Source organism: Mus musculus, chromosome 2, assembly GCF_000001635.26.
Source record: "Mus musculus strain C57BL/6J chromosome 2, GRCm38.p6 C57BL/6J".
Lineage (NCBI taxonomy): Eukaryota > Metazoa > Chordata > Mammalia > Rodentia > Muridae > Mus > Mus musculus.
Genome location: NC_000068.7, coordinates 87895855 through 87909257, shown reverse-complemented (window position 1 = coordinate 87909257; position 13403 = coordinate 87895855). Strand labels below are relative to the sequence as shown.

The 13403-nt window shown below is 36.6% G+C and overlaps 2 protein-coding genes across 2 annotated transcripts; one reads left to right on the top strand and one right to left on the bottom strand.

Annotated features, from left to right (window-relative positions):
- Positions 1–5583: 5583 nt before the first annotated feature.
- Positions 5584–6516, top strand: Olfr1154 (olfactory receptor 1154). The gene has a single exon (NM_146647.2). It carries the CDS (start codon positions 5584–5586, stop codon positions 6514–6516), a length of 933 nt encoding a protein of 310 aa, NP_666858.2.
- A 5608-nt stretch (positions 6517–12124) lies between these two features.
- Positions 12125–13081, bottom strand: Olfr1153 (olfactory receptor 1153). Its single transcript, NM_146640.2, has one exon. The coding sequence runs from the start codon at positions 13079–13081 to the stop codon at positions 12125–12127; it is 957 nt and encodes a 318-aa protein (NP_666851.2).
- Between the last annotated feature and the right edge of the window lie 322 nt (positions 13082–13403).

Sequence of the window (13403 nt, the reverse complement as noted above, 5' to 3'; positions counted from 1 at the left end):
CTCTCCCGTTTTTTCTTGAAGGCACTCATAGCTATGAGTTTCCCTCTTAGAAATGCTTTCATTGTGTCCCAAAGGTTTGGGTACGTTGTGGCTTCATTTTCATTAAACTCTAAAAAGTCTTTAATTTCTTTCTTTATTCCTTCCTTGACCAAGGTATCATTGAGAAGAGTGTTGTTCAGTTTCCATGTGAATGTTGGCTTTCTGTTATTTATTTTGTTATTGAAGATCAGCCTTAGTGCATGGTGATCTGATAGGATACATGGGAAAATTTCAATATTTTTGAATCTGTTGAGGCCTGATTTGTGACCTATTATGTGGTCAATTTTGGAGAAGGTACCATGAGGTGCTGAGAAGAAGGTATATCCTTTTGTTTTAGGATAAAATGTTCTGTAGATATCTGTCAGATCCATTTGTTTCATCACTTCTGTTAGTTTCAGTGTGTCCCTGTTTAGTTTCTGTTTCCATGATCTGTCCATTGGTGAAAGTGGTGTGTTGAAGTCTCCCACTATTATTGTGTGAGGCGCAATGTGTGCTTTGAGCTTTACTAAAGTTTCTTTAGTGAATGTGGCTGCTCTTGTATTTGGAGCATAGATATTCAGAATTGAGAGTTCCTCTTGGAGGATTTTACCTGTGATGAGAATGAAGTGTCCCTCCTTGTCTTTTTTGATGACTTTGGGTTGGAAGTCAATCTTATCAGATATTAGGATGGCTACTCCTGCTTGTTTCTTCATACCATTTGCTTGGAAAATTGTTTTCCAGCCTTTCATTCTGAGGTAGTGTCTATCTTTTTCTCTGAGATGAGTTTCCTGTAAGCAGCAAAATGTTGGGTCTTGTTTGTGTAGCCAGTTTGTTAGTCTATGTCTTTTTATTGGCGAGTTGAGACCATTGATGTTAAGAGATATTAAGGAAAAGTAATTGTTGCTTCCTGTTATTTTAGTTGTTAAAGGTGGCATTCTGTTCTTGTGGCTGTCTTCTTTTAGGTTTGTTGAGGGATTACCTTCTTGTTTTTTCTAGGGCGTTGTTCCCGTTCTTGTATTGGTTTTTTTCTGTTATTATCCTTTGAAGGGCTGGATTCGTGGAGAGATAATGCGTGAATTTGGTTTTGTCGTGGAATACTTTGGTTTCTCCCTCTATGATAATTGAGAGTTTGGCTGGGTATAGTAGCCTGGGCTGCAGTTTGTGTTCTCTTAGTGTCTGTATAACATCTGTCCAGGCTCTTCTGGCTTTCATAGTCTCTGGTGAAAAATCTGGTGTAATTCTGATAGGCTTGCCTTTGTATGTTACTTGACCTTTTTCCCTTACCGCTTTTAGTATTCTATCTTTATTTAGTGCATTTGATGTTCTGATTATTATGTGTCGGGAGGAATTTCTTTTCTGGTCCAGTCTATTTGGAGTTCTGTAGGCTTCTTGTATGTTCATATGCATCTCATTCTTTAGATTTGGGAAGTTTTCTTCAATAATTTTGTTGAAGATGTTTGCTGGACCTTTGAGTTGAAAATCTTCATTCTAATCCACTCCTATTATCCGTACGTTTGGTCTTCTTATTGTGTCCTGGATTTCCTGGATATTTTGAGTTAGGATCTTTTTGCATTTTCCATTTTCTTTGATTGTTGTGCCGATGTTCTCTATGGAATCTTCTGCACCTGAGATTCTCTCTTCCATCTCTTGTATTCTGTTGCTGATGCTCAAATCTATGGTTCCAGATTTCTTTCCTAGGGTTTCTATCTCTAGTGTTGCCTCGCTTTGAGTTTTCTTTATTGTGTCTACTTCCCTTTTTAGGTCTAGTATGGTTTTGTTCATTTCCATCACCTGTTTGTATGTTTTTTCCTCTTTTTCTGTAAGGACTTCTACCTGTTTGATTGTGTTTTCCTGTTTTTCTTTAAGGACTTGTAACTCTTTAGCAGTGTTCTCCTGTATTTCTTTAAGTGATTTATTAAAGTCCTTCTTGATGTCCTCTACCATCATCATGAGATATGCTTTTAAATCTAGGTCTAGGTTCTCAGGTGTGTTGGGGTTCCCTGGACTGGGCGAAGTGGGTGTGCTGGGTTCTGGTGATGGTGAGTGGTCTTGGTTCCTGTTAGTAAGATTCCTCCGTTTACCTTTCGCCATCTGGTAATCTCTGGAGTTAGTAGTTATAGTTGACTCTGTTTAGAGATTGTTCTTCTGGTGATTCTGTTACCGTCTATCAGCAGACCTGGGAGACAGATTCTCTCCTCTGAGTTTCAGTGCTCAGAGCACTCTCTGCTGGCAAGCTCTCTTACAGGGAATGTGCGCAGATATCTTGTATTTGGACCTCCTCCTGGCCGAAGAAGAAGGCCCAAAACAGGACCTTTCTCAGACACTGTGTTGCTTTGGCAGTTCCCAGGTGGTACAGACTCTCACCTAAGCAGACTAAATTCCTAAGTTCCTTGGAGTCCCGGGACCAAGATGGCGACCGCTGCTGCTGTGGCTTAGGCCGCCTCCCCAGCCGGGTGGGCACCTGTCCTCCGGTCCGGAAGGTGGCCGGCTGTCCCCGGCCCACACAGGGTGCTGCCTCAGCGCCTCTGTGCTTCTGCCTGTTCCAGAAGCTGTCAGGTTCTCTGGCGCACCCTCTCACCTGTTCAGACTAATTTCCTAAGTTCGGCGGGTCTCGGACCAAGATGGCGACCGCTGCTGCTGTGGCTTAGGCCGCCTCCCCAGCCGGGCGGGCACCTGTCCTCCGGTCCAGACGGTGGCTGGCTGTCCCCGGCCCACAAAGGGTGCTGCCTCAGTGCCTCTGTGCTTCCGCCTGTTCCAGAAGCTGTCAGGTTCTCTGGCGCACCCTCTCACCTGTTCAGACTAATTTCCTAAGTTCGGCGGGTCCCGGACCAAGATGGCGACCGCTGCTGCTGTCACTGTTTTATTTTCAAAGGCTAATTATATGGAATAGAACTATATTTGTATTATTTATCGCAATTATTATATTTATTGATGTATTTATCTAGTTCCGTGTATCCCTCTCTTTTATATATGGTAAAAATGTTATATAAGAAATTTAAGAATGAAAGAAAAAATTAACTATTGAAGTAGACAGGCAAGAATCAACGAGGCTGTGTTGGAATCTTTGTCTACCAATTCTTTCAGAATTCCAAGATGGAAAGTTAGTTCAGGCAACCTCACAAATCACATCTGTCTTGCATAGTTTATGAAACATTTCTAATGAGTAATGTTTAAAGATTTAGATGAAAACTTTCAAAGATATGGAACTACAGTTAGTCAATTTGATTTCACATTATTTTTAGACACATATAATTGAACTTGAACACCTATATAGCTCTGTGACATGTTCCTTCAACTAAGGTCACATTTATTAGATGTGATTAAATTGAAAAATTGGTAAACTAACGTACCATGCTATACACACCAGGAGCCATAGTATTTTACTTTCTCTATCACTACTCTTTCTTATGACCTGATGCTGTATTTCCATCTGTCACTGTTCTATACTTGATAAATTTCTCCCTTTCCAAATAAAATTATTGTCCTGTTCTTTATTTTCTAACCAGAAAAGGAACTAGCACAAAATATTCACAAAATATACGGGTGTTTACTGAAAGAAGACTTTAGAAAATAGTGTTGCCTTAGGTAATTAGAATTTCAGTTCAGTATAGATATAAATATATTAATTCATGGTATGTTTTCCTACAACAGTATTATTTTCAAAGTCTAATTATAAAGAATGGAACTAGACTCATTTTATTTATTGCAATTATATTTATTGATGATTTATCTATAAATCAATGTGATATTTCAGTTCATTCTACTATTTTTTATACATAATGTTCTGAGTGGGATTTGAAAAACTGTTGTGGCTACTTAAATCAGGGGGCTAACAAATACTATTAAGTTTTATATAGTCCACAATTTAGAAAGTCAAAGTGATTATCTTTGAGGCATTTCCAAGACAAACATTTGTTGCATCATTCCATTTTATGCTTAATGAATTCCTTCGTGAAACTGTTTAATTGCTCACTTGTTTTCTCATGGGAATTTGGATACTACTGCTTGGGTTCCTAGAAGCTCATGTGAGATTAAAGTCCTAAGAGCAAACCATAAAATGTACTGCCTTTCCTGGGAACCCAACCTTTTTAAGGAAGGTGTACTTTCCTTGAAGAACACAAAGGGTATCTAAAAAATGGAAAATGAGAAATGCTATAATGGATCTATAATTTTCGTTTAAGTGTTACACAAGTTTTCCATTCAAAAATAAACTGTGGCTCACAACAGTGAAGAAGGAGGTGAATGAGAGAAGGGTAGTCATCTGGTAAGTATTCTTACTTATCACAATCCTCAGATGTTGACACTGGGTGGGACTACAGTGGTTCAGTTCTAACAATCACCATCTAGAAAGCTGGTGATTGACTTTGAACATAACTACAGCTAAGCACGTTTTTTCATCATCTTGGTTAGTCCAACAAAAACCCTAGAAATAATTCCCAATACAATTAAAGTGTGTTATTTTTAAGACATAAATCCATATTATTAGACCCTGAGGCAACATCAAAATAAGAATACTTCATAGTAAAGTATTAAGTATATAAATTAAACAGAACTAGGCATGATGGAAAACACCTTTAATCTAGGACTTGGGAGGCTGACACAGGTGGAACTCTATGAGTTAGAGGTATGACAGCCTGGTCCTGTAGTGAACCACAGGCCAACCAAGACTACACAATGAGACACAGCTTCAAAACAACAACACCAATAAACAAATGAAGGAACAGAAAAAATGACAGATTTAGATAGCAATTGGTGTGAATTTAATTTGTAGAACACATTGATTTCTCCTTATTTTAACTTAGCGATATCATTACTTATTTAAAAAAAATGTAATAAACCTGCAATAGAGATCATAACATAAAAATAAAATCAGTAAAATTGTGACATTTAGTATGTGAAACTTTAAATAATTATATACAGATTAATTGGTTTCATTCAATCACTCTCAGATTACAGATGAACTTCAGATATGGTACATGTTTGTCCTCCTGAACATTCCTGAGCTTCTGGGGAACAGAACGAATGCTCACTCCACAATGATTCCTAGTCTTTATTTTGTTTTATTTTATTTTGTGTTATTCATGGTAATTGAATAACCCTGAGGACATCCTTTGTTCATCACCTGGAAATCATATCCTGAAGTGAAAATAAATCCCTCTCCTCTTTTGTTGACCAAGACTATTCTGGAACTGAGATATTTTTATCTACTATAGCAATTGATGAGACAAAATACAGGTAACTGACAAATTGGTTCACAGCTGTAAGCAGCACACTGAGTAACCATTTGACAATGATGGTAGAAAGCTAATGAAATTAAAAGTAAGGTGTCATCCATATTTAGAGAAACCTACAATGTAATGATGAAAATAAAGAATAAAACTTTAACAAGACATTATAAATTATAATTTAGCATCAAGTTGGAAAATTTATTTAGTCTGCTACTATTCTTATTCCATACAAATGAGGTTTATTATAAATCACTTTTCTATTGAATTTTAAATTTACCTACATGTTTATTGCATTTTTATTCTACCTGGGCTACAGAAACCAAAATTTCTACAAATAATGAGTGTGGAGAACAGCACTGTGAAGACTGAATTCTATCTCCTGGGATTTAGTGATCATCCAGAGCTCCAGAGTCTCCTATTTGCTGTGTTTTTCTTCATCTACTCCATTACTCTGATGGGGAATATTGGCATGATCTTATTGATCACAGTCAGTCCTAATTTACACATTCCCATGTACTTTTTCCTCTGTATGCTGTCCTTCATAGATGCATGTTACTCTTCTGTCATTGCCCCCAAATTACTTGTGGATCTGATTTCTGACAAGAAGGTGATTTCTTACAATGGCTGTGCTACACAGTTGTATTTTTTCTGCTCTCTGGTTGATACAGAATCTTTCCTTTTGGCTGCCATGGCTTATGACAGGTACATTGCAATTTGTAATCCCCTGCTTTATACTGTAATTATGTCCAAAAGAGTCTGTACTCACCTGGCATTTGGAGCATTCTTGGGTGGAACTATGAGTTCAATAATCCATACTACTAATACTTTCCAATTGTCATTCTGCTCCAAAGTAATTAACCATTTCTTTTGTGATATCTCTCCACTCTTCTCTCTGTCTTGCACTGATACCTATACACATGACATTATACTCGTGGTGTTTGCAAGTTTGGTGGAAGCTGTCTCTCTTCTTGCTGTTCTGCTCTCTTATATGTATATTATAGTGGCCATTCTTAAAACAGGTTCTGCAGAGGGAAGAAAGAAAGGGTTCTCTACTTGTGCTTCTCACCTGACAGTAGTTACTATTTATCATGGTACTCTGATTTTCATTTATTTGCGTCCTAGTACAGGCCATTCAATGGATATTGACAAAATGACTTCTGTGTTCTATACATTGATTATACCCATGCTAAATCCTTTGATATATAGTCTCAGGAACAAAGACGTCAAATTTGCGTTTAGGAAAATTATGAGCAAGAAATCATTTTCTTAGGTAAGTAAAGATGGGCTTCACAACTTTAGCAAATTTCATTAGTTTTTTTTTTCTTCTAAAATTTGCAAAAATCACTTAAATGTTTTGTTTCCACAGCTGTATGTATAATGAGGTTACATTCAGAAAGAAAGTCCAGTGAAACTGGAAACTGGGCATTTTCACTATTATTTCTGACTTTCACTGTAATTTTTAAAGTTGATATGCTTTGTATTTTTTCCATAAAAGATTGCTTTTTCAGTTAATTTCATTGACTTTCATGCTAAGATTTCCCCACAATTTTCAATAGCAAATACTACTTTTCTTATTGTTGTAAGAGTATACTATAATGCAGCTATATCAGATCTAGTCCTCCAACTCTTCCCAGATCTTCCTAACTTCACAATATAATCATCTTTGCTTCTTTCTTATTTTTCACTCATAAAGTTTGTGACAATGAGGCAGATCAGGGGGAGTCTTGCATCATAATAATCACCTTAGTATAAAAAATATTGCTTCATACATTTTCTCTTTTCCTTTTGAATTGCAAGTACTATAAACTCATTGTAGCTTATTTGTTCAGCTAGAACAAACATTTACTTCCTCAAATATTAAACTTTGGGAGTTTCACTACCTGGAACATTTAAAATTTTTAATCATATACATTGGTACAATCCATCTTTGTCATATCGCTACACCATAATCTCTCTCTCATCTCTCTCTCTCTCTCTCTCTCTCTCTCCAGATTCCTAGTTTCCCCACCTGACATATTTTCCACCTCTCATAAATTTTCTTAATGTAGCAGTCATCAGCTCCCATCATCTTCTAAGCTAGATATGGATCATCAGGAGCCCCTTCCCCAGTCTCTACCCAGGATAGATTATATCCTTTAAAATTCATCCCCTTTTGTCTGTACCTGTACTTGCTATGATGTGCTGGTAAAGTTTAGATGTCGTTTTGGTTTTCATCTGTTATTATATGGCTCGAGAGATTTAACTCAGGTCATCAGGCTTGGGAGCAGATGCCTTTAGCCACCAAGTCTTCAAAACCAAGGATACTTATGAATCTTAGTTTGATATTGTTTAACTTTATATGCATAACCTCAATATTGATTTTGTAAAGAAACTTGAGAAGATTAAATGTCAGTATGAGATCCTACAAATGAATATGGATTATTTTAGATTTTACATGTTAATAAGTATTTGTAGGTTTTATATGTATATATTAATTAACAATATATTTCTTTAAATAGAAGCACTTCTGCACCAAAATCTCAATTGAAAATAAAACTCAGCAACCATTTCAATGAGATGCAATATGAGAGGATACTCTATGAGATTTAAAAATAAATTATATTGGGTAAAATTGATCAATTTGAATCCACTGGGACTACTTTCTGGACTTTTGTTCTGTGAAATCTCAGAAATCTAAATATTTATATTTGGTGGTATAAGATCAAGAGTTGATAAATGGTACATCATGAAACTGGAAAGTTTCTATAAGTCAAAAGATATAGCCAATAAGAGAAATTAACAACCTACAGACTGGGAAAAATTCTTCACTAACCAGACAGCCTATGGAGAGCTAATATCCAAAATGTATAAAGAGCTCAAGAAGCTAACCACCAAAAAACTCAAACAATCCAATCTAAAAAGTAGGGTATAGAACTATACTGAGAATTCACAAGAGAGGAATCTCAAATGTCTGAGAAACATCTAAAGAAAAGTTTAAAGACCTTAGTGATCAGAGAAATGCAAATCAAAACTACCTTGAGATTCCACCTTAAACAAATCAGAATCCTCTCTTGTGAGACTATGCCGGGGCCTAGCAAACACAGAAGTGGATGCTCACAGTCAGCTAATGGATGGATCACAGGGCCCCCAATGGAGGAGCTAGAGAAAGTACCCAAGGAGCTAAAGAGATCTACAACCCTGTAGGTGGAACAACATTATGAACTAACTAGTACCCCCAGAGCTGGGTCTCTAGCTGCATATGTAGCAGAAGATGGCCTAGTCGGCCATCATTGGAAAGAGAGTCCCCTTGGTCTTGCAAACTTTATATGCCTCAGTACAGGGGCATGCCAGGGCCAAGAAGTGGGAGTGGGTGGGTAGGGGAGTAGAGAGGGGATTGTATGGGGGACTTTTGGGTTAGCATTGGAAATGTAAATGAAGTAAATACCTAATTTAAAAAAAAGATAAAAATCTCATGTGACAGAACATGTTGGCAAGGATGTGGTAAAAGAGTAACACTACTCCATTGCTGGTGGGGTTACAAACTGGTACAACCACTCCGGAAATTAATACAGAGGTTCCTCAGAAAAGAACACATAGATCTACATTAAGACCCAGCTATACCACTTTTGGGAATATACCCAAAAGATGTTCCACCATGGCACAGGGGCACATGTTCTACTATGTTCAGAGAAGCCTTGTTGGTGATAGCCAGAAGCTGGAAACAACACAGATGTCACACCACAGAATGGATACAGAAAATCTGGTTCGTTTAAACAATGGAATACTGCTCAGCTATTCAGAACATTGGCATCCTGAGTTTTACAGGCAAGTAAATGGAACTAGAAAATATCAACCTGAATGTGGTAACTCAGACTCAAAAGAACATGCACAGTATATACTCACTAATAAGTGGATATTAACAAAAACATACAGAATACCCACGATACAGTCCATAGAACTCAGAAAGATCAACAAGCTGAAGGGGCCAAGTAAAGATGCAATAGTACCACTTGGTATGGAGAAGAAAGCCACTACAAGGACAGAAGAAGGAAGGGACCTGGGAAGGAAAGGGTATAGAGTGGGCTGAGAAGGGAACATGGTTTGGTTTTGGGTGGGGGAAAAGGACTGAAATACTTGAGGGCCAGCAGAAAGAATGAAAACATGCAACCTTGGGTGGTAAGAGGTTGGGCTAACTCTCTAGAATGTACCAGACACCTGGTGAGAACACGCTCAGAACTCAAAGAGAGGGCCAATAGATGAAGTGTCCTATAATGGGGAGAAGGAATTTGTAGAGCCCTCCTCCAGCAAAAAGACAGGGCATCAAGTGAGGGATGGGGTTACCATCACACAGTCAAAATTCTGACCCATGATTGTTCCTGTCTGAAGAACTGCAAGGATGGAAATAGAGAGGAGGCAGAGGAAAAGAATATTCAGGTACAGGCCCAAAGTGGCATCCAGCTCAAGGGGAGGCCCCAAGATCTGATACTATTACTGAGGCTATGGAGTGCTCACAAAAATGGACCTATCATGAGTGCCCTCCGAAAGACCCAACAAGCAGCTAAAAGAGTCAAATGCAGATATTTGCACCCAACCAATGGACAGAAGCTGCTGACACCTGTGGTTGAATTAGGGTGGACCAGGAAGGGAATACAATCTGGAGTTATAAATAAATAAATAAATAAATAAATAAATAAGAAGGAAGAGGAGGAGTCAAGGAAGAGGAAGAAGAGGAGGCAAAGAAGAAGAAGGTAAAGAAGAAAAGGAATGGTAGGTTAAATAGCACAGTACCTCAGGCTACATTGAATGTCTAGTTTAGAGAATAATTACAAAGGAAATAATCACCAGGCAGCATAAGCAATTGCTTCTAATATAAAAACAGGAATTCCACTTACACATTTAGCACTATAGGATATACAACATACAACACTTACATGTTTCTGTGCTTATGTGTTGTAAGGAAGTGTCCAAGCTTAACCTCCATATACATAATACTCATGTATTCAGTGACAAAGTAGAAGAAAAGATATCGAGAATAGAAACAGGCACATGATGTGTACCTACTGTGCAGTTCCTATCACATATGCATAGCTCTACCTTCTCTTACTTGCTCTTCTTCATATGTGTGAAAAGGAGAGAATTAGAGAATGGAAGAATGGGTTGGTTATGAACATGAAAACTGCACATGGATGAAAGCCTGGTGACATTCATTCCCATTGTAATTTTTATAAAATCAAAATAAAAAATGAAATGTTCAATTTAATTCCTGTATAGGCCATGACTCTTCTAAGTCCAATTAATTAACACCTGATTACTTTTTAAACTTTAGCTATCAAAAATTTAGAGATATCAAGACCTTTCTTACTTTATCTCCTAATTTTAGACATAAATATTTAAGCATAATATTCATACGTGTTCTTGTTAATATTCTCTTGTTTCAGTTAAAACTTATTAGATATACTTATAAGGTCAAGCAAAATCACTAAAATAATATATTCCTATGGCTTGTTCAAAGGGACCCTAGATGAATTCTATTTTTTGAATTAAGACTTATTCTCTAAAAAATAAAAAAAGAAGACTTGTTCTTTATATAGTCACCGTCTTACAAACTATAATCACTCCATAATATTTTCTTAAACAATAAAGTACATATTCAAAGTACAATGTATCACTGAAGTTTTTATTTGAAATAATCAGTTTTGATTCAATAATCACAATGAGACTACACGTTTTTATTTTTCCTGTTTTACGTAGTATCCATAATGCAGGTAATGAAGTGGCATTTATAGTACTAATACCATTTCTGTTTTTGAGCCAGGAATATTGGAAATCTACACTGAGAAGGCAAGTTTAAAAATACATACAATAGTGTACAGAGAGCAATGCCCTTCAGAGTAAAATATTAGAGAAGTGCATATTAAATCATAACTGGAAAAGACAAAAGAGATTGACAAGCTGAGTAAAGATGCAAAGTAGAGATATTCGGGGGGCAGGTTTGACAACACTGGTGCTTCTTGCTTCTCATTTTTGTATTTTCTATTGTTTTGTTTTTAGTTGATTCAATATTATACAAATTCTTAAAGTACAATATAATATAAAGAGCTGGGTGTACATTGTATGATTATCAAAAGCAGCAGAACTGTCACATTCATTACATACAACGTTTATCATTCTTGTATGGTGTGATGGCCAAAATAATCGTTACTTGTTTTCAATTATGTAGTGTAGTATAGTTTACCCTAGTTAGACAATTTTTTATTAAATATTCAAAATCATTCTGCTTTATTTTTTCTAAAAATACATGAAAAAATTTAAAGAGTGTATACACATTTAAGGAGTCCTATTGAACAGAGGACAAAATTGTTAAAACTGCAGTGTAAATACTCACCCTATTCCCAGCAAATGAAGGTTAGAGGCTTTTTGCTGTTTGCTCATCACATCTCTGACTCTTCTCTTCCATTCCTTCATTTATATGAATTGTATGACCACACCAGCATGTACGGTTCTAGCTTCTGCCTCTGCAGTTAATCATTTTATCTATAGTTCTTCATTATTTCCTTCTTAGTGTATAGGACTGAAGGTAAAGGTGCATATGTTATAGTCTGCTTTTCTTGGGTGCATAGTTGCAAACATATTTTCTTTCCTTTCTCTGCCTTTCAAGTTCATAGTATTAAAAAATGAAAAGAAAACAGCACATGCACACACCTGTACATATAATATAATGAAATTCAGAAAAGTTTTTAAAACTACAAATGATTTCTAAGAAGCAGCGACTAAAGTATGCATTACAATAAACAGCCACTTGAGCCTTAGATCTATATAATACATGATTTGTAGAAACAAATATCTGCTTATGTATTTATATTGAAATGTATATGCATATGTGACATACAACTATTGACTTAAAATGAAATTCTACTTTTCAGGGACCTTTTTACACTTGCTTTAACATCCTTATTCCTGAGGCTGTAAATCAACGGGTTGAGCATGGGGATCACAAGAGTATAGAATAATGAGGTCATTTTGTCTTGATCCAGGGAATAAGCAGAACTTGGCCGGAAATACATGAAGAGCATTGTTCCCTGGAAAATTGCAACAACAGTTAGATGGGAGGTACAGGTGGAGAATGCTTTGAATCTGCCCTCAGCAGAGCGAATCTTCAAAACTGATGAGATGATGTAACAGTAAGAGACCAGGACTCCCGAGATGGTGCTCAGCTCAATAAACCCAAATAGGGTGAATATAACTAGTTCATTGACCTCTGTATCTGAACAAGATAGTAATAGGAGAGGAGGAACATCACAGAAGAAATGGTTGATTTCTTTGGACTGACAGAAACACAAGTGAAATGTCAACGTTGTATGTGTCAAAGCATCTACCATTCCAACCAGATAAACCACAGCCAGGAGCTGATAGCATACCACTCTGGACATATCTACCGCATACATCAAGGGGTTGCTGATGGCCTTATACCTGTCAAAAGCCATCACTGCCAGTAGCACACACTCAGCATCGGTAAAAATGCAGAAGATAAAGAACTGCACAGCACAGTCAATAAATGGAATTGAATTGTTCTTGAATATAAGGCCCACCAACATCTTGGGTCCAACTGCAGTAGAATAACAGATATCAGAGAAAGAGAGGTGGCTGAGAAAAAAGTACATCGGTGTGTGAAGCTGGGAGTTCATTCTTATCAAAATGATCATCCCAAGATTTTCAATAAGAATTATGAGATAAACAATTAGAAAAGTAGTAAATAAAATCACCTTGATCACAGGATTATTGGTAATTCCCAAGAGAAGAAACTCAGTGGCTGAACAGTTTCCAACCTCCATTCTTCTTTGTTTTATAAACTGCATGCAAATAATCAAAAGGAGGATAAGTTAGAGATTGTTTCCTTTTATGTCCATGCCATGATATATAATTATATTTTTTTTTCCTGTAAACTGTTGGTCTTCAGGAAACAGCACAGAAAAATATTCCTTTCAAGGAGACATTATTATAAAATGTTTAATGTAGGTTGTTAATGATTGTTTTTAAATTGTACAAAGTTAATTATGAGTTATTTTGACAAATCTTGCCTACCCTTAGGGACTATATTTGAATAAATTAAATATTTATTCTGATTCAAAGCAATACAAGAATAAAGAGCAAAAACTCAGAAGATATATGATTCTTTTA